Source organism: Zootermopsis nevadensis, unplaced genomic scaffold, assembly GCF_977971745.1.
Source record: "Zootermopsis nevadensis isolate Lab colony 2312 unplaced genomic scaffold, Znev_1.0 Znev_ptg000006l, whole genome shotgun sequence".
Taxonomy (NCBI): Eukaryota; Metazoa; Arthropoda; class Insecta; order Blattodea; family Termopsidae; genus Zootermopsis; species Zootermopsis nevadensis.
The window spans coordinates 2933154-2960856 of NW_028259138.1; the positions used below are offsets into that span (position 1 = coordinate 2933154).

General features: G+C 38.9%; 2 protein-coding genes across 5 annotated transcripts in view; one reads left to right on the plus strand and one right to left on the minus strand.

Moving 5' to 3' along the window:
- Positions 1 to 127: 127 nt before the first annotated feature.
- Positions 128 to 9560, plus strand: LOC110832387 (protein GVQW3-like). Of its 4 annotated transcripts, none has more exons than XR_015533797.1 (3): positions 128 to 786; positions 5989 to 6262; positions 6382 to 7846. XR_015533797.1 is itself a non-coding variant. In XM_022069337.2 (2 exons), exons 1-2 carry the CDS (start codon positions 740 to 742, stop codon positions 9115 to 9117), a joined length of 354 nt encoding a protein of 117 aa, XP_021925029.1. In that variant the 5' UTR covers positions 128 to 739; the 3' UTR covers positions 9118 to 9560. The 4 variants fall into 4 exon arrangements, 1 of the variants encoding a protein (XP_021925029.1); XR_015533798.1 differs by having other exon boundaries at positions 128 to 325; positions 567 to 786; positions 5989 to 7846; XR_002543908.2 differs by lacking the exon at positions 5989 to 6262.
- Positions 1656 to 27703, minus strand: part of LOC110832385 (dipeptidase 1) — a 31606-nt gene continuing 5558 nt past the window's right edge. Inside the window, exons 2-11 of the mRNA XM_022069333.1 lie at positions 26484 to 26622; positions 24897 to 25050; positions 22476 to 22608; positions 19144 to 19294; positions 16875 to 16959; positions 15936 to 16112; positions 12793 to 12883; positions 7882 to 7957; positions 5503 to 5647; positions 1656 to 3986 (exon numbers count right to left, since the gene is read on the minus strand). Of these exons, the coding sequence (XP_021925025.1) occupies positions 3873 to 3986; positions 5503 to 5647; positions 7882 to 7957; positions 12793 to 12883; positions 15936 to 16112; positions 16875 to 16959; positions 19144 to 19294; positions 22476 to 22608; positions 24897 to 25050; positions 26484 to 26622 (1265 nt within the window). The 3' untranslated portion in view covers positions 1656 to 3872. The remainder of the gene's footprint in view (positions 3987 to 5502; positions 5648 to 7881; positions 7958 to 12792; positions 12884 to 15935; positions 16113 to 16874; positions 16960 to 19143; positions 19295 to 22475; positions 22609 to 24896; positions 25051 to 26483; positions 26623 to 27703) is intronic.

Genomic DNA, 27703 nt, shown 5'->3' on the forward strand with positions numbered 1-27703 from the left:
TGAAGTATTGCTACACTAAATTTTATATATGGAATAAACTGGTATGTAAAAAAAAATAGACTCTCGAGGTAGATGAACCATTTACAGCATTATACAAATACAAATTTAGGTTTCTATTCAAATCTATGATGAGCATGAAGAAAAGCCATACCATTGGTAAATATCACAGATTACAGGAGTATTATGATCAAGAGGGGTCTGTGTACATTGCATTTCCTTGTTATACTTATTTGTACATCTTTGTACACACCACTGTGAGGACCTCAATTGCTACCAATTTGGAGAAGTTTCAGACAAACTCTGACATATATAGCATGAATACATGGTATAAGTATGATCTCCATCAGTTGAGCACTAACCTCACTAATTATTATGTAGGGATCAATTATTCAGTACTCATACAGATAGAATTACAAGTTTAAATCATGATATAAAAGTATTTAAGCCAGCATTGACAGATTATTAAATACTTTAAATGTAATAATTATGCAGTTATAATTCTCTTGTATTTTATTTTACTAGGTATTCATATTCATACTATTATGTGACATTTTTGCTTGTACTAGGAAGGATCTATGAAATCTAAATAAATTCTGATTGAGATTTGAGGTTCTCATAGCAGTGAAGATGTTAGTGTTGGTCTTCCACATTGTGACACTGTGGACTTGTTAGTGCATACATATGTTTTGGAGGAATATACCGTCTCCATCTCAAGGCTGACATTCAGTCTCAGTGGATAATGTTTGATGTATGTGAGAAGACCAAGGAGACTGAATATGTTTTGAGGTAGGTACAGGCATAAAATTTGCTAATTCCTGCAACTGATAAAAAGACATACTTAAAATTAAATATTTTCTTATAAATTCCAAAAAATTATTTACATGATACATTTTGACATGGAACAGAAAATCAACACAAACATGTGTGAAAGGCACTTTCAGAATATAAAGAACATGAACTATGTTTTTTTCTGTTATAAAAAATACATACATTTTAATTAAAAAATACTGTTTTACAGAAAAATAAAACATTTTGAAGACACTGGATGCTATGGTACATGCATAACTGTTATATGTTTGGCTTCCAGCTAAACATGAAAAGAAAATACCAAGTTGCAGATGGCAGTCTTCTGGGTTGTTGCACCATGTAGTCTGGTAGAAGTTTACCGTTTCAGAGGTCCTTGGTACCTCCATTATCATTGACCAGATGGATGGACAGATGGAGCCAGGACCTCTGGAATGTAAGTAAACTTCTGCCAGACTACATGGTACAGCAACACAGAAGACAGCCATCTTCAAATGTACTGCCATGAAAACCTCAAATCCTACAAAAATACCAAGTTGCATGTCAAGGATAAAGCAGAGCAATTCTATTTTTCAGTCTGTGGCAAACTTTTGCATCTGCTCTGTGCCTTAAAGCAAGTATGAGCAGATATAGTCCTAGTTATGGCTAATCATTGTGTTTTAAGAGTTTGAAATGCAGTAGACATAAATGAGGTTTACAGTTTCATGCTTGTTTTATGATTTATCCATTCAAGGAAATGCCTGCTACCATACAGTTTTAGGATTAGTGATGCTGATGATACAAAAATAGTAGCTTTAATACTGTCTGTTGGATAATCTTGTTTTATAGTTGGCAATGATGTCAGGGGTAGATAAATGTCTATAGAAAATTTATTATGGCTATAACAACAAATGAAGGCAGGAATGTATTAATACATACTTTTACATAGATTGTTTATAAGTTTATATTTTGAAGGCACTGCAATTCCTCTTCGATGTTTCCACCAGCTGATTTTTGTGCAAGTATTTTGTTGAGGCGCTGTTGGTAAAGCCAGACTATACTTGGATCTCTTAAGTTTGTACTTTCACAAAAAATTAATAAACACACGAAAACAATGGGTATTACCAGTAATGTCTTCAAGCCCTCACATGTTCAGAAACATACCCGCTTACGCCTCTACAACATTCTCGCGAGACCTGTCCTCTCATATGGAAGCGAAGCGTGAACTTTAAAAAAAACAGGATATTGGCAGAATAACAGCTTGCGAAATGAGATTCATGAGAAGAACTATGGGATACACCAAACTTGACCACATGAGAAATGAGGACATTATGACAGAACTTCAGATGGAACCTGTAATGAACTACATTTGGCAATATCAACAAAATTGGGCAAATTATGTGGATAGATTAGATTAGTAGATTCCAACAGTAGATTCCCAAAGGTAATTTTGAAATACCGCCCTGCTGTGAAAAGATCTCTTGGCTGACCTCAGAAGAGATGGACGGAAAATACAAGACCGTAACAGGCCTAGTGGCCTAATATGGGAAAGGATGATGATAAGTTCTCAGAAACATTTTTTAAGGCCTGTGTGTACCAACTTCTACACAGAAAATTGATTTGATCTATGGCAGGAGTGAAGAAATGTTTACACAGTATTGTTGTTATATGCCAAAATTTTAAGGCGTAAGTGTAGAATTTTTTTCAATCAGTGAATTGGTAAGTTATATGACAGTGTTGTAAAACAGGAGTGCACACACTATAACTTAGCAAAGTTATAATTTCTGTAGTAACACATAGGACAGGTATAGCAAGATCAGTTCTGTGGATGCAGCTGAAGGCAAAAGTAGGAAAAATTTTGCTAAGTAAATAAGTTTGTTCTCAAAATAGGACTGCATAAGTATTTAAGTACGAGGGCTTACTGGAGATTATGAATACTTCCTGGTGGCCTTTGAACTGTTACTCAGACCTCTTTGATACAGTGATAAGTGTAATTCTTGATCCTTACTAACCTCATTTGTCAGTTTATTTGCAAGTTGTAATTTCCTAGCCCCTGCTGTAATAATGTCATTGAAGAAAATTATGTGGTAAGATTTGCTATAGTGCTGGAATCACTGTTCCTTTTGTAAGTGAGGTATTGCAAGTGTGTGAGACTGATTTTTGAGGTTGCTTTGCTTCAGTATAACATGATATTGATTAATTTTTCCTCAGTATTGGTGCAACTCATGCAGGTAATGAAATATCCATTGCTTTTCTTACTGGGCAGGATATAGTCTTAAAATTAATAGTCCTTGCGGTTCATAAATAGGCTGTAGGTGAAATTACTCATTCAAAATGAAGTATAAATATGGAACTGCATGCTGAATGGCTAAAAAACAAAGCCTTACTATCTGAATAATGACAGTCTTGTGGAAGTCAGAAGTGAGGTTTGATAACATGTGTGGCAGATTTAGGTATACAATTTTACTGCTTCATTCTCAGAATTGTGTTTAGCTAAACATACACTTTCTTCATGATGGACTGGAAAATTGGTGTTCCTTTGCAGTTTGTTTGTTTTTGCTGTTATAGGCCTATATAGAAAAGATTTGGCATAAATTAATTTCTTGCAGTTGGTGTAAAAATAAAAAAACTAAAGAAGTGCATCAAAATAAAATAAGGCAATGACTTTTTGGTGTACTTCCTCAGCACTGAAAATATTCATTGCAAAAGTGGCAGGCGTATCTTGCTGGGAGGTGTTAACCTAAATTTAAATTTCAGGGCTACATGCATCTCATATCTCCAGGTTGTGGCAAAAAAATTGAGCACAGCACCTGAAAGAAGAGAAGTGTTCTTTTCCCAGATCTAAAATAAGAGAATGGCTTGTAGTCACCCATTCAGAATAATGTAGATCTCCAAACAAAGCCAGGTGTAGGCTAGTGTAGTCCTTTAGGTATTTTAATACTTTTTAACTGATTAACCAGTATCTCATTTTTCATCTTTTCAGTAACCAAAATTTGATAACTTCATTGTCATGAAGAGTATGTAGTGTATTCTCAAGTAGTAGCTTTTCCATTTGTGAAAGAGATGCTGTATGTGTGTAACATTATTACTTATGATGTAGCATTCAGATTTGTACGGCAGTCTGTGTTTGAACCCAGGTCTTTGACGGGAAGCAGATCTTCATGGTGTGGTTCATGCATTGTCTTCGCTAGTTTGTCTCTCACCTGCAAACAGCAAGAATGGTAATGAAACTGTGGTTTACAAACTCCCTTGGGTTATGAAAAATATTCTCATGGATAATAAAGGTTTCTGGCATACTGTGTGCTAATATTTTGTTAACACTGGACAAACTGCACAGAATAAATGTATTATGGGGAAATCATGGGGGCGGGGAAATTATTTCCAAATGTTTTGCAGAACCCAACTGTATTGCAAGTAGTTGCCATGTTTTTCACCAATATTTCTCTAATGGCTGAATACTAATGCACAATGTTTGAATCCAAAATATGACCCTCCATGCAAATATTATGAGTGTAAAGAGAGTGAAACGCAAGGGCTTTGAATGTGTTTGAAGTTTAGATGATATTCTACAGAAAACACAACACCTTCCAGGAAATTCTTGAGAATGTCAAAAGGATCCCACGGAATCTTCAGAACTGCTTAGAATCTCACCATATAACCCCTTGAGAATCTTTTTATGGAATGGCTAAGAATCTCTCAAATTTATATAAGTATTTTGCAGAACATCTTAGAATGTCACCAGAAACCCAGGTTTGAAGATTGGGGAACAATTATGTACAGGTAAACCTCGAGTTACGCCGGGGATGCGTTCCTGGACGAACTGGCGTAAATGGAATCGGTGTAAACTGAAACTTTTTATAATGTGAATCAATGGGAAGTCAATGACATGCGTTCCCGGCACCCAAACATTTACGACTTAATTTCCCCCAAAATTGACCTCGCCTTATCCTGATAGCAATTTCAGTCAAGGCAATGTTTTTCCGATTCATGTCATCCACCCATGGCAACAGTAATTTCTCCATTCTTTCTAAAAGTTTGCTTCTGCTATGCGTTGCACTTACTGTCGTTGCATTGACTGTTTTATTTTATATGAATTCTTCATTATGGTAGTCACAGTGGAAGGAGGCAACTTCATACTTCTGCACACATTACGACGGGTATCACCACCTTCTATTCTACGAATTACGTCCAAATTATCTTCTAACGCAATAGACCTACGCAACTTTTTAGCAACACATTCACCTCTCTTACCAGACATGGTGGCTCTTCTACAATTTATAAATATAAAACAGTTGCTACTGCAGAATAGTGGTCGAACAACACCACAAACACGTTTAGCACACAGTTTTCAGCACATTCAATGTGTCAACAAGAAGCGAACTGAGCGCATTTTTCCTTACTCCCTTATCAGACTGAACGCAAATGAAGAGTGACCAATGCTCACGTGACTGTTGCGCAATGTTGGCGGATTTTTAGGAGATTATCTCGCAATTACTTAGCAATGAGTGCAGAGGTGACTGTATTTATACTTTTTATTCAAAATCAGCGATGTAAGAATTACGATTTGGTATAAGAATCAGTACTATAAACAGTGTAAAACGTTATAAATAATAGTAATTTTTTTTCTTCACATTTTGACTTGCTGGCTTCAAAAGCGGCGTTATTCTGAATCGGCGCAAATCGAGGTTTACCTGTACTTGAACAGTAGTTGATACAAACCAATTCAACTTCCTTGAAGACCCTTATTAGGTTGAGTCCTGCTAGTTTCTTAAGGTCTTCAGTGCTCCATCTTGGTTCATTAGTTTGTGCCAGGCGTTCAAATAGGTGGGGATACTTGGACACATCTTCTAGTCCTACTGGCATGCTGCAACATAGCAAAAATATACATGTATGTACTTCAGTTATGATGAATCACAGGCTTATTCTAATGATTCTCAGAGACACTATATACAGTACCTGCATACATGTACATTTATGACAAACTGCTCAGGAAAATATTTAGACCTAACAAGGACACAGTGTAAACTTCAGGATACTATATAATGAGGGATTTTGTGGTTTTTACAGATCAGCTATAGTGTCTGTTACAAAATAAGATGCTTTGGGCATACTATGTTCTAATATCATGCTGTCTTTGGACAAAGTGCATGAAATAAATGCATTATTGATATTTATTATTTATTTAGTGTTCTGTCCCGACGACAGGTCCATATGAACAGGATCATTCCATCCTTTTCTCGGACTGGACCTGTTCATATACGTTCTTGGCAGATGATCCAGAAGTGGTTTGCCATTGCCTTCTTCTGTGTGTGAATGGAGTAATTGTTGGGATGCCACGGAGGAAAACTCCGTGTTGCCTAGACCACGGCCTTGCCCAACACAAGTTATAAATTCGGGCACCGCCGGGAATCGAACCCGAGACCCCAGGATTACAAGGCCAGCGTTCTAACCGCTAGACCACCGTGGCTCTATATTATTGGTATTATTGCCACAGAATGATTTGTTCTCCCAATCCCCTTACCAAACAGCTCCTATGTAGCAGTTGCATAATCCTGCTATGACTGCATGTTCTTCATATTTTCCTGTTATCTGTTACAGTTTATTTCCTGCATCAAATTGCTTAACTCTGTGTGGTGATCAGTCTAAAAATGCCCTGAGCTGTTGCTATGAAGTCAGTGAAGTGGGATAAATTGGAAAAATTTAAGTGGAAAATTTACAGTGTGTATGAATTTTTAAAAATATCTGAGAGAATTTTGTTAACACAGATGTAACAAAGCACCAGTATATAACACCTGAATTGTGTATTGTACATTCCAACGCAGTGACAAGACGGTCCCAGTCAAGTGCAAAATCACCATGCATACACAAAACTCACATACGCTTATTTTTTCATGAACAGAAGACAAGTTCAGTTTTCATAAAAACGAAGTCCATTATTTGAGCTATATTTCATAGAAAGAGTGTAGGTGGTAGAATTCATGGAATGCAGATTTATTAACAGTGTATATTTTTACGTATGTGATGAATAATAATTCAAAATGCACAGAAATATTATCAATTTATTAACCATTTTAAAATCAGTGGAAACTGTGTGTACCACCTACATTAACATTTTTTAACTCAGAATTATGACCTTAGAATGTATTTGTCAGTTTCCTGTGATATTCAGAATGAACAGCAATTATTTCTCTGAACTTTTTAACCAGTTGAGCTATGTAATGGAGATACATTGCATTTTATTTGAGGTAGGAATCACATTTTTTAGGTGAGCTTCAGTTTCAAAGGGTTAATACCATTAAATTCGAAAGGAAATGTATTGTAATGAAATGGTTATAATAACAAAGAACTGAAGTATGCGGTGCTTAAACATCTCATTGATCCTATTACAGATTAAAATGTTACAGTGGGTTGAAATAAAAAGTCACGCAGAACATTAATTAAAATGCTGAAGCAGCTTGGTCTCTGCTACTGGTATTACAATGTAAGATTTTCTGTAATATTGAAACATCTAATTTCATGTAGCCATTTTAGTATTGTAACAATTCTAAAGTGGCCATCATGAAATTGTAAAATGTAGGAGACTGATGTGCTGGGAATGTGGCTAGGATAGTGACGCCTGTGAACATGTGTAGATTTTGGTGGGGAAATCTGGGTGCAAACACCCAGTTGAAAGACAAGAAGGAAGATGAAATAATATAAGGTATGTAACAGAATGACTATTGATTAAGAACATCAACAGTAGAATTTTTATATGCCATTGTAGAAGCTGAAAATATTTTTTCACTATTTCATTAAATATGCACAACCATAATAAAGTGTTTCAGATTAGAATTACAGATGTCAACCAGATACATACTTTATGTGTGATTAATGCTTCATCTAAATAAAGTAAGGTCAGTGGTGAGCCATTATGCACTAAAATGAAATGTCAAAATTTTAAAAAGTTCCTTAAGGAGATCTGCAGAGTGTAGCATGAGCATGGATGAACAAATTCACAACTACAAATTAAAAAATTTCATGTAAACAATTTGTGAAATAAATAAATAATAGATTATATTTATAATGCTTTTGTGAAATTCTGTAAGCAGAAATACTGACCTGTCAACTCCATCGTAGTCAGAACCTATGCCAACATGGTTCACACCAGCTACTTTTCGGATGTGGTTGATGTGGGCTGTGGGAGTATAGAATTATTAATATTGTTATCATGTAGAGTCAGTTAATATGGTTATCAAGCAGTACGTATTACATTTCTATAGCCACACCACATGATTAGTAATATAATATGTTTGTAAATGTACAGTCTTAAAATGGTGTGTTATGATTTAGAAGTAGGCCTGCAGCAAGTGTCACTCTGCTGTATTTCAGTATCAGTCAATTTTTTTGATGGAAACAGTTGTTAAATTTTCACCATCACCACCAGTTCTGCCACCACCCCATGCCATTATGATAGGCAGGTATGAAGGCCACTGCAGACTACATTACTGCCTATTGTAATAGCTGTATAAGGGCCTGCATACCTGCCGAAGTAATCGAGGGTCACTCCAAAAGTAAAGCACCATATTTAAAAAAGTCCCCTTTTATTATACCCTGTTGCTATTCACACAGGGCACTGATACATTCGCCCTGCTTCTATCAAAACATAGTTCATCCTTCTCCCGCAAGTGGTATTTATTTATTTAGTGTTCTGTCTGACGACAGGTCCATATGAACAGGATCCTTCCATCCTTTTCTCGGACTGGGACCTGTTCATATACGTTCTTGGCAGATGATCCAGAAGTGGTTTGCCATTGCCTTCTTCTGTGTGTGAATGGAGTAATTGTTGGGATGCCACGGAGGAAAACTCCGTGTTGCCTAGACCACGGCCTTGCCCAACACAAGTTATAAATTTGGGCACCGCCGGGAATCGAACCCGAGACCCCAGGATTACAAGGCCAGCGTTCTAACCGCTAGACCACCGTGGTGGTCCCGCAAGTGGTACATGTGTATTATTCGTTAAACATGGCTGCTGTCCTTGACGTTCGTAGGAAACAACGTGCTGTTATCGAGTTCCTGGTGTGTGAGAACGAGACGGTGGGAAACATCCACAAGCGATTGCAGAAAGTGTATGGGGAGGATACTGTCGATCGCAGGACAGTTAGCCACTGGGCACAAAGAACATCAGGCAAAGGTGGACATGCAGACATTCGCGATTTGCCGCGCAGCGGCAGGCCACAGTCAGCGTGGACGGACGCCAATGTTGAAAGGGTGAACAACATGATCATGGCGGACAGACGCATAACTGTGAAACAATTGTCACTCCGACTGGACATTGAAAAAGCCATTGTGTGCTGAATATTGGAACAGTTGGGATTTTCGAAGGGCTGTGCGAGCTGGGTTCAGCGGAAACTGACAGACGCACACAAAGAGATTCGCAAAACCATCTGTGGAGACTTTCTGGCGCGGCATGAGGACGACGGAGATGAATTTCTTTCGCGCATCGTGACCGGAGACGAAACATGGCTGCACCATTTTGAACCCGAAACCAAGCGACGATCAATGGAGTCGCATCACGCGAATTCTCGGAAGTAGTTCAAAGCTGCTTCTTGGGCTGGAAAGCGCTGATCCCGAGTTTTACCGTACGGGCATACATGCCCTTGCTCCGAGGTGGCGTAAGGCAGTTGAGAGAGACGAAGACTACGTTGAAAAGTATCATATTGTTCCTAAAGGCTGTACCTATCAACATTGTCTAAAGCAAAGTTGTAAAATAAATTTGAATAAAAAAATATGGAGCATTACTTTTGGGGTAACCCTTCTACTTGCATATAAAATGGCTATATAGTGGCTTGGTTTCCATGCAGTTATAATTGCTATATAGTGGACTCCATTCCTGCAGACTGCAATGGTTTATAAGGGGCATCCATATCAGCCCAGTATACAATATTTTGAGGTCCATCATATTTAGTAGGAATTGAGGTTCTCACGGCTGTGATTATGAAAACCAACCCAACCTATCAATACCTAACCCATCCCAACCAAACCTATCCTAACTTAACCTAACCTAACTCAACCTCATATAACAAGCTAACTTAACCTAACGTGAAGTGAACTATACTGTTGCAACGTAGCCTAAATAAATTAATCTTATGAAAGCGTGACGTACTGTGACCAAGCGTGACAAAGCGTGACCTACTGTGAAGCGGTGACCAGGGATGGCCATGTGTCGAAACGTAAAAAACAAATCCAAAGCGTGATCATGCGTGACTAAGGGTGACTAGCCGTGCCTTTCTGTGACGGCGTGACTTAAGGTGACCACAAGTGTCAAAAAGTGAACAAGTTAACAAAGCGAAATTAGGCGTGCCCAAGCGTGAAAGAGCGTGACTACGCGTGGCCACTAATAGCGTGCAGAGAGCAGACCATATGTGTCGAAGCGGGACAAAGATATCCAAAGGGCGACCATGCGTGACTAAGCGAGAATAGGCGTGAACTGCTGTGACGCGGTGATTTAAGATAACGACAAGTGTCGAAAAGTGAGCAAGAATAACAAAACCTGACTGAGCGTGTCCAAACGTGACAAATTGTGATTACGTGTGACCTGATGTATGGCGTGACGAGAGGTGAATAAAAGTGCTGAAACGTGACCCATATCAACAAAGTGTAATGTAACATAACCTAACAAATTCTAACCCAACACAACCCCAACGAACCCAAACTAACCCAAATCAAACTCATCTAACGTAACCTAACCTAACCCAACCCAACCCAAAACCGACCTACCATATCCTAACACTACCGAACCATTAGAACTCAACTTAACCTAATCTAACCCATCCCAACCTAACCCAGCCTAACCTAACAACCTAAGATCACATAACCTTACGTAACGTGACATAAGTTATTGAAATGTACCCTAAACGAATTAAGCTTACGTAAGCATGACGTGTGACCATGTGTGTCCCAGAGTGACAACACGTGGCTAGGCGTGGCCCTCTGATGCGGTGACCATATGTCGAAACATGACAAAGATTTCCAAAGCGTGACCATGCGTGACCTACTCTGAAGGCGTGACTTCAGGTGTCCAAGATTAAGAAAGCGTGATTACACGTGTCCAAGCGTGACTAGGCGTGACCAACTATAACGGCGAGACGAGACGTGACCATAAGGCTCGATGCACACGAGCGAGTTATTTTGGCGAGCTCGCCGCGTCATTTTCTCGCGCGTTTTAGCAGTACATGTGAAGCAATGGAGCCACGCACACTATGGCGGTGACGCGGCGAGCAATTTGCGCTCGCCAACCACTGCTGCTTCGCAGCGAGTTCGCCGATCGCCGCGAAGCAGCAGACTATGTGAGAGCATTGGGCAGTGCACACGTGGTTCGCAATCCTCGCAACAGCTACCGCCTTCCAGTCATGGAGGAGGTATTGCAAGCCTCATCGCAGAATCTTTACTTTTGTTGGATGCATCCAGTTTTGCTGCTAGCTCATCAAACGACTTTAAGCTCATACCAAAATAATTATGAAATTTACTTTCATCTTCTCTTAAATCTGTAAACGCTGTCACGAACGCCCCTTTTAACAGCCGTGAACTAACCAACGGGTGTGTCTAATACTTCCTATTGCGTTTTTAAGGATGTATTCATAAACGAAATAGGCAAAACTACAAGTTTTCTTCAGTACACATCCATTTTGGTTGCCATCCAATCTAGTACTGGTGAGAGTTTTTCGGCGTGCTCGCAGCGATGACGCTACGTGTGCACTGTCACGAGTTTCCTCGCTGCGAGTTCGCTGCGAGCACGCGCGGCATTTTCCCGCTCGTTAGCCCATAGTCTTGGACATCACATCCCAGAACATGCCCAGTCCAACAGATGCTGAGCTAAGACCAGAAGAATAAGAATGAGAAGAACGAGAAGAATTTGAAGACAATTTGAGAAGAATGAGAAGAATTGAGAAGAGTGAGAAGAATTTGAGAAGAATGAAAAGAATGAGAATAATACTAGAGTAAGAATAATAACTCAGAATCAGAATTAGAAGAATGAGAAATTTCTTAAATGATTTGAAAAGAAATTGAGAAGAATGAGAAGAATTTGAGAATAATGAGAAGAATTTGAGAAGAATGAAAATAATGAGAACAATATCAACAGTAAGAATAATAAGACTCAGAATTAGAATGAGAAATTTTTTAAATAATTTGAGAAGAATGTGAGAAGAATTTAAGTAGAACTTGAGAATAACTTGAGAAGAATGAGAAGAATTTGAGAAGAACAAGTAGAATTTGATCTGAATGAAAATAATGAATTTTTTAAAATAATTTGAGAAGAATGAGAAGAATTTGAGAAGAATGAAAATAATATCAAGACTAAGAATAATAATACTCGGAATCAGAATTAGAAGAATGGTTATTTTTAAATAAATTGAGAAGAATGTGAGAAGAATTAGAAGAAATTGAGAAGAATTTGAGAAGAAAGAGAAGAATTTGAGAATAATGAGAAGAATTTGAGAAGAATGATAATGCGAATAAGAATCAGAATGATGCATGAGAAAAATGAGAATATTAATATTGTCATTAGGAATAATGTTAAGACTAAGATTAAAACTAAGATTAAAAGTAATTAAAATTAAAATTAAGATTAAGAATAAATATACGTGGTGGTGGTGGTTATGGTTCTGAGGATCTTGTAATCCAATCTGAATCGTTATTTTTTTGGATCTTGTTTATCCTGTAGTTCTATAAATCAGCTGTATGGATAAATTAATCTTTAATGTACTGTAGATCAGACAATTCCGAATATATTGCTGGCTTAATACTTGCATATGATAATGATTATACAGACTTTTCCCCTCCCTATTGCCTCCCTTCCTGTTCATATGTGGATATGTAGGGTTGCCATTCCTGAACATGTTATTGACCATAGGGTATTATATTCTGGGTATTTTAATGGGTATTGATGTCAAGAATGTGTACGATTTATGTATGGCACTTGTCTCCCAAAACACCTCAACTGATCTTAGTGTGTAGCTTCAATTTACTGACCTATAACGTCATCCACTGTAGCATTTCTCGTTGTATTGCACTGGACAAATTCCGAGTAGAAGTTCACCATCACAACGCCGCCATTTTTGGCCTGCAAAGTGAAATATTTACATATATTATTACTGTCACTGAACTAATATAACTACAGGAAAGGAAAATGAACTTTGGGTTTTCCAGTTGTGAAAAGAATTCTTTACCTGTTGTTACTGGTATTTTTAACAACTTATGGACAAATTAAGTAACGAAATTTGAACTGATACCGTTGATAGTTTTCTTGTGTTTGATACTATACAAACTGCATTATCCTAACATAACTAAGCAATTCTAATGAATCATAAAGTTCCTTGTTATGTAATATCCATATATTCATCCTTCTTATGTCCATATACTTTCCCTTAGGTTCTCTCCATATTTAACAATGTAAAACAACTGGCAAGTCTATTTTTAACACGCCATTAAATTATGTGGTTTAGAACGTAGACGGAATGAAGTGGAAACGATGCGGAAACACTGAGAAAACCCACTTGAATACCATTCACATATGTCAACATATTTTTATGTGGTGTTGTTTGGTGTAGGTGGAGGCTTTGCAATAACCTGTCCAAAGAATCTCTTCTAAATTTATAAAGAACTGACTCAGAATTAATTCTGAATCAGAATATGCCTAAGACAGCCATTGCAATTGAAGAAATAGTTTTAACATAACATATGAAGATGATTTTGAACTGTCAGTATATTATAAAAGTGAGGATTCCATAATGAAGAGTCTTCCTTCAAGTAAACTAGTAATTTAGTACCAGTGCTTACAATTGCCTGAAACTGGATCATATCCTGAGCCAACTGAATACAGTATACACATTCTCATTGTACCCCTGTAAAATTCAAGGGCCCATAGCTCTCATCTCAGTGGAAACCCTGTCCATGATCGTATTGCTGCTAATATACGAGGTGCGATCGGAAAGTTTCAAGACTGTGTCAATAGAGGGCGAACCGGATGTAGTACGAGCTTCTGCCGCTAGGGGGTGCGGCCTAATTTCATAGTGAATCAGTGTGCCAGCCGGCATCATCGAATTAGCATTTGTTTCTTAGTTACGGGCGTTTTGGTAGTGCATTACACCGACCCTCCTGCGATTTCGGAATGGCGTGTGCATCAAATTTTGCCAAAGACTCGCCAAAACGGCTACGGAAACCTATGAAATGCTAAAGCAAGATTCGGCAGGCCATTCACGAAGATCGACGTCGTACCATCAACGACTTGTGCGACATTGCTGGGATAGGCTATGGGACCTGTCAGCTGATTCTGAAGGAAGAACTCCACATGCGACGCATCCTGTCTGAGGACCAGAAGCAGAATCGACTTCTCGTTTGTCAGGAGCTCAAAGATCTTGCAAGAACCGACCCCAACTTCCTTTCTAAGCTCCGTGTGACTTCTTCCTCTTCCCAAAGATGAAAATTCAGCTAAAGGGAAGGAGATTTGAGACGATAGAAGAGATTCAGGCAGAATCGCAGATGGTGCTTGACAGGCTGACAAAGAAAGATTTCCAGGGATGCTTCCAGGCTTGGCAGCGGCGCTGGGATCGTTGTGTTCACTCCCAGGGGAACTACTTCGAGGGTGATGGATGAATTTAATACCTGAGATAAGTGTACGGGTTTTTATACGCGCAGTCTGGAAACCTTTCGATCGCACCTCGTAGATGCCTCTATGACCATATCACTTGGTACATTCACCCCTCTATCAATGACTATATAACTGGATATATAGACGCTTCCATGAACGACTAGTGTACATGTTTGGTCATGTAGACACTTACATGCATGACTATATTACTCGCTATAAAGAGGTCTCTACACATTACAATATCTTTTGATATATAGATTACTACCACTGCCTATATAGCCGCATCTGTTTCTGCACATATTACAATCTCCATCACTGGCTAAAAAAGATGCCTGAATCTATTACCATATTACTTTTTATTTTGAGGGCTCTCTCCACTTGTGTATTAATGGCTGTTTCAATTACCATATAACTGGTTACATAGATGCCTCTGTGCATGCCCATATTACTGGCCATATAGACGATCATATCTTTTGCATTCCTTCCTATATTACTGGCTGTTTGGACACATCTATCCATGATTATAATTTCAGGCTACATAGGTGCCTCTGTCCATAACCATTATCACTGGCAATTAAGACACCTTTAACCATGACAATATAATTTGCTGCCTATATTAACGACTATAATGCACAACCATATGACTGACTACAAAGACACCTCTATGAACGATGGCAACATTTGTAGCAACCATACTACTGACTATATAGACGCCTATGCCCGTAACATTATAAATGGACACATGTAGGTGCTAACATGCATGACTGCATTACTGGGTACATGGACACCTGTTATCACCTATATTTGTACACATAGTTGCCTGTATGCATAACCATGTTACTGAATATATAGACGTACAGCCCTGCAATGTGTGCATTGCCTGTCAAATTGCAGTATGTAAGGGCTGTACCTTTAAAACGAAGAACTCGAATTCCAACGTTTATATGAAATTTTATCATTGTTCTTGAATGTACAACTCACCACTTAATTTCGAACGATTAATGTACAATCACTCTGACTATTACTGGCCATAATCAAGTCACTTCCACTACCTATATTTCTCACTATATAAACACATTTATTCCTGCCTATATTACTAAATAAAAATACGTTTATATGTGATGATATTACTAGCTATACAGGCGTTTGTATCCATGACAATTCCACTGGGCCTGCATTCATTATTATATTACTTGCCATTTGAATGCTTCTATTGCTGTCTCTAATACAGGTTCTGTAGATGATTCTATCTCCACCCATATCAATGGCTCTACAGAGACCTCTGTGGCCAGAATGACGCCTTTATCCTTGATGTCACTGGCTATAAACAGGCTGCCTGTTAATGGCTAAAAAGACGCCTCTATTCCTGTCCACATAATTGGCTGAACAGACACCTTTGTTACTATTTGTGTTCTACTAAAAATCAAAATGAGGTTTTAGTTTCTGTAGTGTTTGCTACAGTCTTCAAGGTAAAAGATCGACCCTTGTAGATTATACGAAAGTACGTTTTGGATGAATACCTTACCGTCATAACAAGAACATCATCATGCACGTTGCGGTGATGGTTGCATAATGCATATGCTGATGAGTGAGAAAATATGACTGGAGATTTTGTTATGCTAATAGCATCAATCATGGTTTGGTGGGACACATGCGACAGGTCTACCAACATTCCCAGGCGGTTCATCTCTAGTACAACAGTCTGAAACACCGCAAATTGATACTATTACAAATACTGCAAACACTCCTGGACAAGCAAAAACCTACAAAGACATTGAATCAGTGACAAAACTGACAATAGCGATTTTACTAAATGGGTGGTTGATATGTGTAAACTAACTGTTTCTATGAAAAGAGGATTTCGTGAAATATTGAAATTTGTGAACAAAAAACTGTGAAGAATATTAAGCAAAACAATCTCTGTTTATTTCAAAACACTTTCCTAGTTATAAAACCAAAAGTCGAATCAGAAGACTCACGAACAATAAGCAAGAACACTAATAATTTTCTCTCATCCTTGTAGGGGAGACTCAGTACTGCTTTCAGCTTAATGCACGCTGTTCCGGTGAAGGATACCCCACCTTTGTGTTTTATATTTCCATCGTCAATAAGAAGAACACGGAGGCACTGTGAAATACTAAAAGTGATAATACAATAGGTCCGTTGTCAACAGATATTCAAATTTACTTTGCAGAACGTAAACCTCGCGAAAAATCTTTAGGTTTAGCTTTAACAACAACAATTAACCATTATAAAAGTAAGTAATACATTTTTGTAAGGACACGTATAACAAAGATAACTAGAAATTTTGTACGAAACTTTTTTGTTTGCTCATATTTATAAACATGGCGACAATGAAAAATTTGTAACAGTAGAAATTACATACAAAACAGCCCCATAATATTAGTAAATTAGGCATTATGGGTTGTTCCCAGATCGTATTGATAAACGCTGTTATCATTACCTTTCCAAACTCTGTCAAACCGCCGTGATGTTCCTTGTTCAGATCAGAAGTTAAAGACACGTTATCCACAGGCGAAGCTCGTGCCCTGGGAGAATTAAAGAAAGCGGAAGGTTAAAGCACATTGAGATTTCTGGTTCTCACGGTGGTGAGTACGAAGTCTTCTGGGTTGTGCTGTGTAGTCTGGCAGATGTTCACTGGCGTTACAGAGGTACTTGTTACCTCCATCATCAGGGCGATATGTAATCCTTGAGCAAGGAACCTGTCAGTCAAGACACAACATCAAGTCTGTAAGCCTATCCTCGAAGATGATTCCCAGTTTCATTCGGCCTGTGAAGGATGACACGGGACTCAAAATTTCTGGCGTGTACAGCGTGACCCGTGAGTGTGGCGAAGTTTACATCGGGCAGACCAACCGCTCGGGGTCAAAGAGCACCAGCGCCACATGTCTGGAGCATTTGAACAAATCAGTCGTGGGTGACCATGGCATTAACCTGGGTTACCGTATTCAACTCCAGAACACCACTATCCTCTCCACAAATCCAGATAGATGGAATGGGTAGTCAGACAGGCTGTTGAGATTGAAGCACGCTCGAGAAGCGTAAACAGAGAGGATGGAATTCGCCTGAGCTGGTCGTATGGAATTCCCTCCTCCACTTTCTCAAAGGACGTAGCAAGCCTATGATAGAAAAGTCGCCACCTGTCCAGCACACTCAGGACACTCATCCGATCAAAGCCAGTGTCTAATTCGCCCTCTCCCAGCTCTAATGTTATTTAGTCCATATCCAAATTTCATTTTCTTCCAGTATCTTTCCTATATTATTCCCTTTCCTTCATTCCACCCACAAAATCGCACATCTTCCTTTGCTTCTTCCAATGATGTCCTGATGGGGACCTGATAAGGGCCGTTTACTTTACCGTCTCGTATGTCCGAGCCACACCCGTCATTCCCCTCTCCGGTTGTGATCAGCGATTCTATCATTGGCTCCCTTGCCCTCGCCCGATGTTCACCCTCTTTCCCACGGTTCCATGAAACTGAATTCTCATACGGCTTACTCAGAATCATGATATGGAGACAGAAGGCACCTAAACGTCGGTGAACGTCTACCAGACTACACGCATAGCCAACCCAAAACCCAGCCATGTTAAAACACACTGTTGAGATTGAGAGAATTAGAAATTATTGAACATCGTTTGTATCAAGAACTGTAACCTACAATACCGAAGGTGAAAACATGTATTTCATTGTAATACAAAATATTTCTTTGCCTCTTTTGATACCTCTATACAATTTTTGTTCATTCACGGGAGATACAAAGAGACTGTTCCAAAATTAACAGCATACCGATGTATAGGACCAGTTATTCTTTTCCAGTGACTGTTGTTGTTTCTCGGCTCTACAACCCTGTTGTGGGTTTTCGCCGCCTCCTTTTCGGGGTTTCTTGGTCTTGGTCGTGAAGTAGTGAGTGACCAGCCCACTGACTCTGCACAATTTCTACTCAAGCCTGATTTGACTGCCAGAGCCATCTAGCTTTTAATCAGGAGACTTGGGTGAGAAAGATGGCCGCTGAATTTTGCTTACGAATAGAAAAAGTAAAAGTGTGCAGCGGAGATGCTTAAGGATGAAAAAGGTATGGCTTCCACTCGATCTTGAACTCAGCACTACATGGAGTTTTGTGGGCCGCACAGCCCTCATCACGGTCTGAGGTCACGTGAAAGGCCTGGACAGTATTCCGCTCTTGCGTTTAACACAAATTCCCGAGGAATGCCGCGGTAAATGAGAAGGCAATCGACAAGTGCATTGAGGAGGTGGCCAACGCCATCCAAGTAGCTATAACGACAACTGCAGCGAAGCGTCGACCGTGTGCTGAACCATCACCTGCATTACCTTCTACGCCTGAATGACCGGTTGAGGAGGTAGGGGCAAGTTACATTTGATTTACAAGCAACTAATACGTCTTGGCGCGGCAAGCATTTACCCTCTCACAAAATGTCCCAAATGACTTGTAACTATGTGTTTTGTTACTAATATTTGGTTTAGGTAAGCAATTTTTGAGAAAAAGAGAACTAAAACTGAACTTAATACAAAGTTATTTCAATTTACGGATAAACACTGAATCCACCATCAACTAACAGTGCAGACCTCAATAACGTTAATCAAAATCAGTGCAGTACCATAGTTTCAGAGATGAAACGTTCATCAATTCTGTGTAATTTGTCAATGAAACACATCACAAGTAAACTACGACATTATAAGACGAGCGATACTCACCACGGAGTGTTGCACGCGTGTGTTAGGGTGAGGTACCGAACTCCGAGGTCATACATCTGCCTCAGAACTGCCAATCGGCTGTCTATTGAATGACCGCCCTCCACCCCTATAAGACTTCCAATTTTCTTCTTTCTAAAAGCTTCCCAAATACCTGCAACAATTAAGTCAGCACTGTCTTAAGATATTTCAAACAACAGTCAAGTTGCACGAAAGGAAAATGAAGCTAATGTATTAGCTGACTAAATAACTAACAAAGTAGAAGTACACATATTTCTGGATGTTATCCATCGTCCAATACTAAATAAAATCAATAAAATCAATAAAATCCACGACGTTTCGGAGATGGGACTATCTCCATGTTTAGTATTGGACGATGGATAATATCCAGAAAACTGTTTACTTCAACAACTTACCATCGTCAGAAACTTTTAGAATTGAGCAACTAACAAAGTAATTTAACAGATTAAATAACTGACTCAAAGTGTCCACAGGTCCACTTACACATCTTATTTCTTTAACTTTTTTTATTGATTCTGACTGCCCAACTGATTTCTCAGAGGACTGAAATGTAGGTTACGGTATTGTGATATTTAAGTGTTGGGTGACCTGATTTTTCTCTAAACTGAAATTAAAAAATACTTATTTCACCATGTTACAAGTATTTTAGAATATAATTCTCCCCTACAAATGTTGAGGGCCCCTTCTTAATCGAGGTCCTGGGCCCGAGTCCACGTGGTCTCCCCGTTAAGACGGCACTGACAGTCTATTCGAAACAGTGATAGATGCTCAGCTAGACATGAAATTTCTCACAATTTGTAGAAGTGAAGGAGGAGAGCACAGAGTGCCAAGGATATTTAGACCTAACGGACGGGAAGTAACAGGACAGAGAAAATTTAAAAACAAGGAACGTCACATTTGTAATCTTAACAAAATGTTATGGTGATAAAATCGATGATATTAGAATTAATGAGGCATGAAGGACGCATGACAGCGACAAGAAATGCATACAATATTTTAGTAGAAACCGCAAAGGAAGGACTCTACTTGGGAGGCATTGGCATAAATGGGAGTTTAATGTTAAATTGAATTTTAAAGTAACAGTGTGTGTAGATATGAACTGGACTCAAATTTACTCCGTATGGGGTCCAATACGGGACTTTTTTTTAGTATAATAATTGATCTTCTTCTTCCAGACAAGACGCGGATTTCTTGGCCAGCTAACCGAGTGTCAACTTCTGAAGGACTTGGCTTCATGGAGTTAGTTATTGCAGTCTGGTAGGAGAAAACAAGTCTAAACCTGTTTCAATAACAGTGTGTCCACCTTTGACTTACTATGAACTGATCTGGAACTGAACCCGGGCCTCGGGCATGATATGAGAATGTGAGGTTACCTGAGCTGTGGCAAATTTTGTCATCAAGGCAAAAGAGACTGCCACAAACGCTTTCACAGTTTTGCACTTCGGCAGAGTGTTAAAAATTTTATGGTCAACTGTGTCTAGGAGAGGAATTTCTTGTTCTTACATTTTTTTTCTCAGAAGTTGGACATAACGCGAAAGGGAACATTTCGAAATTTTTCCACATACAAGGTCAGTGTAGAATACCATTCAGGACCTGTAGGTTTTCCAATCTTGTTTAACGTTATATAAACCTTACAGTTGCAACACCAATGTTAAATCACTAGTTACACTGGAGGTAACAGTTCACAATCGGTGCATTACTAGATACGGAGCAATTAACAATATCTACATATCGCAAAGAAAGAAATAATATGACATGATTTCTAGTTGCAAAGTTCGTCTTGTTACTTTGCATGACTCTACAAGCAATTATTTAGGAACATAAACAGTACAAGTTCCTCTGCCCGAACTTTTCCACTACTTTAATATTATAGCGAAAAGGTTATTGTTTACATGTTCCTCTTGCTGCTATCCAAATGAAACTGCAGGATTTGAGGTTCTCACGAGAACGAATATGGGTGTCTTGTGAATGATCGCCCTGATGATGGAGGCAGACGCTACAACCCAGAAGACAGCCATGTTCGTAAATGAAACGGCGTTAATATAGGGATTATTGTAAATGGTTGGACTCTGTTACCAGTTAAAAACGGAAGAAGCGGGATGGTGCAGATTTTATCTTACTAAGGAGCAGTCAGTACATGAGATCATCTCAAGGGATACGGCATGCAGTCAATACAGTGGTTATTATTGTAACAACATAGCAGTTCACAAAACTGAAGCTGCTGATCTGGCGACTGATGTAAGAAAACTTGCAACAAAATACAAGTTTACTTATTACAAGGTTTATTGTATAAATTTTGCTAACTGAAATGTTGTGGGAACGACGTGGACGTGCGTTCACGCTGTTTGAAAACTGCCCTATGCCGAAGAGCGCTGTAGTCACCCGCGCCAAGAAGATAACGCATACACAGAAAAGTTCAAATTTGCAAGCTCTAATTGGTCAATAACGTTATAATTTATTCTACTAGACTGAACAGTTAGTTCAAGTGAGAGCAACCAGTCTCCCCCCGGCTTGCCAAAATTCGTTAGAGCAGGGGACTGTGCCTGGTCTTCGCGTAATTCCAAAGTTCCAAGGGGGAAGAGTTGAAAAAAATTACTGTCAACGAAAATTCCTATGAACCTCGGTTTGTAACTCTGGCGAACTAATGCAACGTAAACTTCGAATTTCCTTCACCCTTCAGGTATTTAGGTACTATCTTATGGATAAAATATGGGGCTTGATCCTGCTATATTATGTAAAGAAAGAAATGAGGAAAACCGATTCTATTGGGTAAACAGCGTCTGTACATAGTTTTCTGTGTTAGAATTTGTAGATATGCAGGGCAGCCCTTAGGCCACGTGAGCGGGATGATGGTACATTACGAAATATTTCGTGAACAGCGACACGTAATGTGCCCAAGAAGTAAATATTTAACACAACGGATATTAAAGTATGTTAATTCCATTGCATTCCCATAACAGAGATAAAAATACGTTCTTTAATAAACATACAGCTTGGCGCCAGTAATTTTGAGTTCACAAGTTACCTCTTCCTTTGCATAAATTTTGAGGAGGGGCTCACACAGGCTGGTATACCCAAGTCCCCACCCGGCTCTGGGCATTCGTGTTATAATTCTTCACGGAACAAAGGTATAAGAAATGGAACTTTTACGATGAGATCGGAAGTTGAAGGATTCTTTTGGACTATACATATGACGTTACATAGGAGATGAATTGAAATGGGTAGATCAATTGATGAACCCAGTAAGTGACTTAAGTGAGTCAGACAGTCAGTTTGTTAGTGTCACTCAGTTAAATAATTAAGTTCAGAGTTACCATCTGCTGTGGTGACCAATTGCAAGTGGTCTGGATACTTCTGGATCAGCCTCTTGATGACATCTATCTGTTCTAGGGTCTGCTCCACGGCGTCTTTGTATTGCGACTTGCAGGGGACGTAGGCCACCCAGAACTGAAAGAACACAGAGACAGAGAATTAACTTATAGGATGTAGTGAAGATTCTTTCGGCAGTAAAACAGATTTGATTTCGGAAATGTTTGCTACCAATCAGTTCAGAATATTTTATCTTACCATACCACATCTAAAACCTAAAAATAAATTTACAGTTTAACCTGTTATTTAATATGGGTGGCAACTGGTTTCTCACTTTAATGGAAGAAAAAGATAGATATTATTTTAAGAGTGGGCGGGGGGGGGGCACTAGGACCAAAGACAAATATATGGAAGAAAGAACATTATAAAATCCTCTAACAGTTGTACACATCACGAAATATTATTAGAAATATTAAACATGCCGATTATTTTTCTGAACAATTTATTAAACGCACATCTAAGATTCTCAGCTTCTAGACCCCAAACAATGAAGAAGTTGATATTAACATCAATAAAAGCAGTAATACAATCCCACAAGACGCTACAGAAGAGCTTGCTCATTTTTGACATCTGCATTAGATGAGTGGTCAGCGCCAACGCCTCGGGAGCGGGAAAGGCCCCCAGGTACCCATTGGTGAGGAGGCTGGGTGGCTTCAGAGTCAGTCTTGAGGCGGAAACTTAAAACATTTTACCCCTGGAAGGGATCGAACCCCGTCCATTCAATCTACAGTCAGACACTACTGACAGCTACAGTAGTCGAGTAAAACAAGAAACCATATTTCGACCTTCAAAGAAATATCTTGTTGTGAGTCTTATTAGCTGATAGGACTATGTTTTGTTACATTTTTTGTGTATTGCTGGTATTACTCCGATTCTGTGACTTAACAAGTAAGAAAAGGTACAGAAACATAAAGAAACGAGATAACACCTCCATAAAGGTGTTTACTGCTTTTGCTAGTTCTTCATGGTTACTTACCTCAAGATACGCACACTGTGAATGTAGTGACTTGTGTGTGCAAATATTGTTTAAATGAAGGTTTTTGATAATGGAAACCAGTCGTTCTGTAGTGACGCCAGATAACATAATGTAGTGACAATACAGATAGTTGACACTGGTAATATTATTATGTTGTTGTTTGTTTGTCATGAGTCTTTCGACTGGTTTGATGCGGTCCTCCATTTTCGCCTATCTTGCGCCAATCTCTTCATTACCACATATTTGTTACAGCCCACATCCTCAAAAATCTGCGTCACATATTCCAATCTTTGTCTCCCCCTACAATTTTTCCCTTCAACTGTTCCTTCCATTACCAAATTAACCAATTCTGGGTGCCTCAGAATGTGTCCCACCATCCTATCTCTTCCTCTGGTAAGATTTTTCCATAGACTACTTCCTTCAAGTGCTATAACATTAAACTGTAATTGTGAAATTAACACAATAGCATAATGTAGCACAAAATTATTAATATGTACGATTATATAGGATTTGAGACTTTCGCGGCGAGTACAATCAATAAAATCTTCTCGGGCAATCAGCCGCGTTAACTGGTTACCGTAGTATACCGACGTTTCGGGAACAAACTCTGTCCCCATCGTCAGGGTTGTGATGTGACTGGATCCTCGGAAGTCGCCAGGCGACTACGGTAACCAGTTAACGCAGCTGATTGGCCTAGAAGATTTTATTGAAGTACGATTATAGATTTACCAATTTGATTTCATCTTTGTCGGAAGCTGGGAAGATGGACGATTCCGAATGGAGCGGTATCAAAGAAGAAGCGCCTTAAACAATCCAACGAAAAGGATGCAGAAGAAAGAAATAATCATATGGCCTGCTTGGAAATGTTCATCTCACCACCGATTTCGAAGAACGCCGCAGTCACATTTTCTGTTTCTCTTTCTCAGAGTAGTTTTCTTTCCTTCTTCGTATCTGGAAGTACCGCTTTCGAAACTCAGCTTGGAAATCGATATTTTTCGTAATTTCGCTGTTCAGTACCTATACGCAAATACGTGGCTAGAATTTCCCAGTCGGCCAGAAACGTTTCAGCATCTTTTTAAATTAATTTTTCAGTTCCTCATACATTCGATGATCTACTATCTCTTCGACGATGAGACTATTAGGATTTTTCATACCTGTCCTTGATGTTCGTTTATTGCAGACATAATTCTAACAGGTCGGACCGTTCATGTTGGTCATGTTAGTCACGCTCCGACACTGACATTTGTTCTTGAAAAGTTATTCGCATTACAGACATTAATATTTTATGCAGAGTCAGGAATTGCCTTATCCTCACATTATGTTACGTGTTAACAATATTTCTGCTTCAGATTGTACACTTAGCATAAAACACTTTATAACTCATCATCACCTGGGCGCCCAGTTTGCCAGCAAGCAGTCTCTTCAGGTCGGTAAAGCAGGTGCTACAATTCCACCAGACCGGATCATTTTTCAAGTCTTCGAAGGTGAAGTTCTTCAGAAAGTTGTGGTTCAGGGTCCTTAAGTTGAACGGCAGATCATTATGTCTAGGAAAGATAATGGGGGAGTAATTAAAATAAACTTTTTCATAATATTAGAAGTATAATATCACTGATTAGATGTAATAATGGCGAACTTTTTTGAAGACAATGAAATGACGGGGGAATTTTTAACCCGCTCAGAAATTATAAATTTTAAAGGAATATCATTCGCTATGCAGTGGACTAGCTAGCTGTCTGTGGATTAATTATGAGTCAAAACAGGCCCCGGGGGGGGGGGGGGGGGGGTATAATTCATGTTGGTATTAAAGTAAGATCTGAATGTTAGAAATACTGAATTCAGAATTATTAACTTTTTAAGGGCGAAATATCTCACGATCTTTCGATCACAAACATTTCCTTTCGCAGATATCTGCATAAGACAGTTTCCTACTGGGCCAAATTTACCATAGAGAGGCTACGCTCGCCATAACATAATGAACGTATCAAGATCTTCAGCAAAAACAAAAATCTAGCTAGCGTAAGCACATTCCCAGTTAGAGTTTTAAGGCACTGTTTGCAAATTCCAACTATGTGTTTCGTATGCAGGATTGGTTTAACCGAGCAAGGGACGACGTTCTGCGCTCGATCAAGTCTGTGCTCTTACATTTTTGCTTGGTGGTTGGTCTGAATAGAATTTACTTTTCGGAAATGACCTCACGACAATAACGTTCGAAGCCGGAAACGACGATTTGGTATAGTCATTTTTTTAAAACGCCGACAATATTTTCATTTTAAATCAAAGTTGTTAATGTAATATGGCAAGATGTGATGACGGTACAGCGCTAAATACAATTTTTATCGCTTAGTGAGCCATGGCTATCAAGGATTCATTAGTTCATCGTTGCCCACTTATGTCGAATTACTAGGAAACTGAACATAAAACGGTACAAACATTACGAGCCCTTAGTTGCTGCGTTTTTGTTGAGGTCAACCTGCATATTTTATCATTGCCATATAAATGTCAAATCAGACCTACCATTACAACTACTAAATCTAATGTCCTCTTCCAAAAATGTGTCGCAAATACTTTACTGTAAAAGTCAAATGACGCCCACTCGAGATTCGGTTCAACGTGTGTTAACACCCTGTGAAAACTAATTAGTTAGAATATTATATTTTGCTTTTATATTTTTTGACAAATTTCTGAATTATATTCAGTCAAATAACTTACCGCTATTTAGCAGTGTCATAACTTTATCGTCTTTATCGTGAGGCATTACTCACTTATTGTTTGCGTTAGAACCAGTAACTGATAAACAAGCTAAAATAAGTAATTACAGAACAGGTTTATAATCGAAACTATCAAACGCCTGATAATCCGGGCGAACAAGGCCGGTGTTTGCAGAATGCGTGTCGATCGTAGCGTCGAAAGCGACAAATAGCTCGACCTGTACAGTTTCGAGGGGCGTGCTGTGCCCCTCTTCACACATGTTCCTTACCCGTCTATGAGGGGGACAATGTCGAGTATGTCGGCACCAGATGCAGCTTCTTCGCCACCCAATGTGGCGGCAAGTATGATGGCGAAAATGACCAAGGCACCAAGCACCACTGCACTACTCAGAATGCACACTCTGGAAACTGAAGAGAGAAAAGCACTCAGCAAGCAGCGGCATGTTGACAAACTGACAGTTGCTCAGATACCACGCACTTAAAAATTCCGAAGGTATATCGACTGCTACAGAACTATTTCTTGAGCTAGTTGAATCGAATCCACATATTAAAAATCTGCTCCTCATTCAATCCTGAAAATGGAGACAATGTTCCTCCGATATATCGATATATACCTATGAGTCTACACGGCATCAAAACCCAAAACATCACCAACTTTACCTCGTGAAAATACCAAACCTTTACAATTTTAACATTAATTGACCTTCTGGCCGTTAATACAGCACACTGATAATAAAAAGAATTGAATTAAACAGTATCCTCTTAATTAATCCTTGTCTCTTAAGTGGTCTCTTTAATTAACATTTTCTTATCAAAATCGTGATTGCATTCTAATCCACGCTCATTATTATTGATTTGATTGCCGTAGCAATCATTTACAAATACAACAAATTATGAAGCTCTTCATTATGATATGATCTCCATCCTCCTGATATTACCGCTGCCTTAGGTCCAAATGTTTTCCTCAGCACCCTGTTCTCAAACACCCTCAATCCAAACTGTTCCGTCGCGGTAAAATGTCAAATTTCACACCCACGTGAAGCAACAGGTAAAACGACAGATTTTATTTTAATTTTTTACATTTTTTAAATATGACACAGCAAGGCAAATTGTTAGGATCTGGTTGGTAGCAAATATTTACAGAATTTATGTGCTTTTTATTTCCTCGTGAATATAATTTTTATCTGTTACTGTCATTCTCAAATTCTTAAACTTTACCACATTTTCAAAACGTTTATTAATTATTTTAATGTCATCACATTGTCCTGTATTCTCGTGACAAGACATGAACATACGAGGTGCGATCGGAAAGTTTCAAGACTGCGCGTATAAAAACCCGTACACTTATCTCAGGTATTAAATTAATCCATCACCCTCGAAGTAGTTTCCCTGGGAGTGAACACAACGATCCCAGCGCCGCTGCCAAGCCTGGAAGCATCCCTGGAAATCTTTCTTTGTCAGCCTGTCAAGCACCATCTGCGATTCTGCC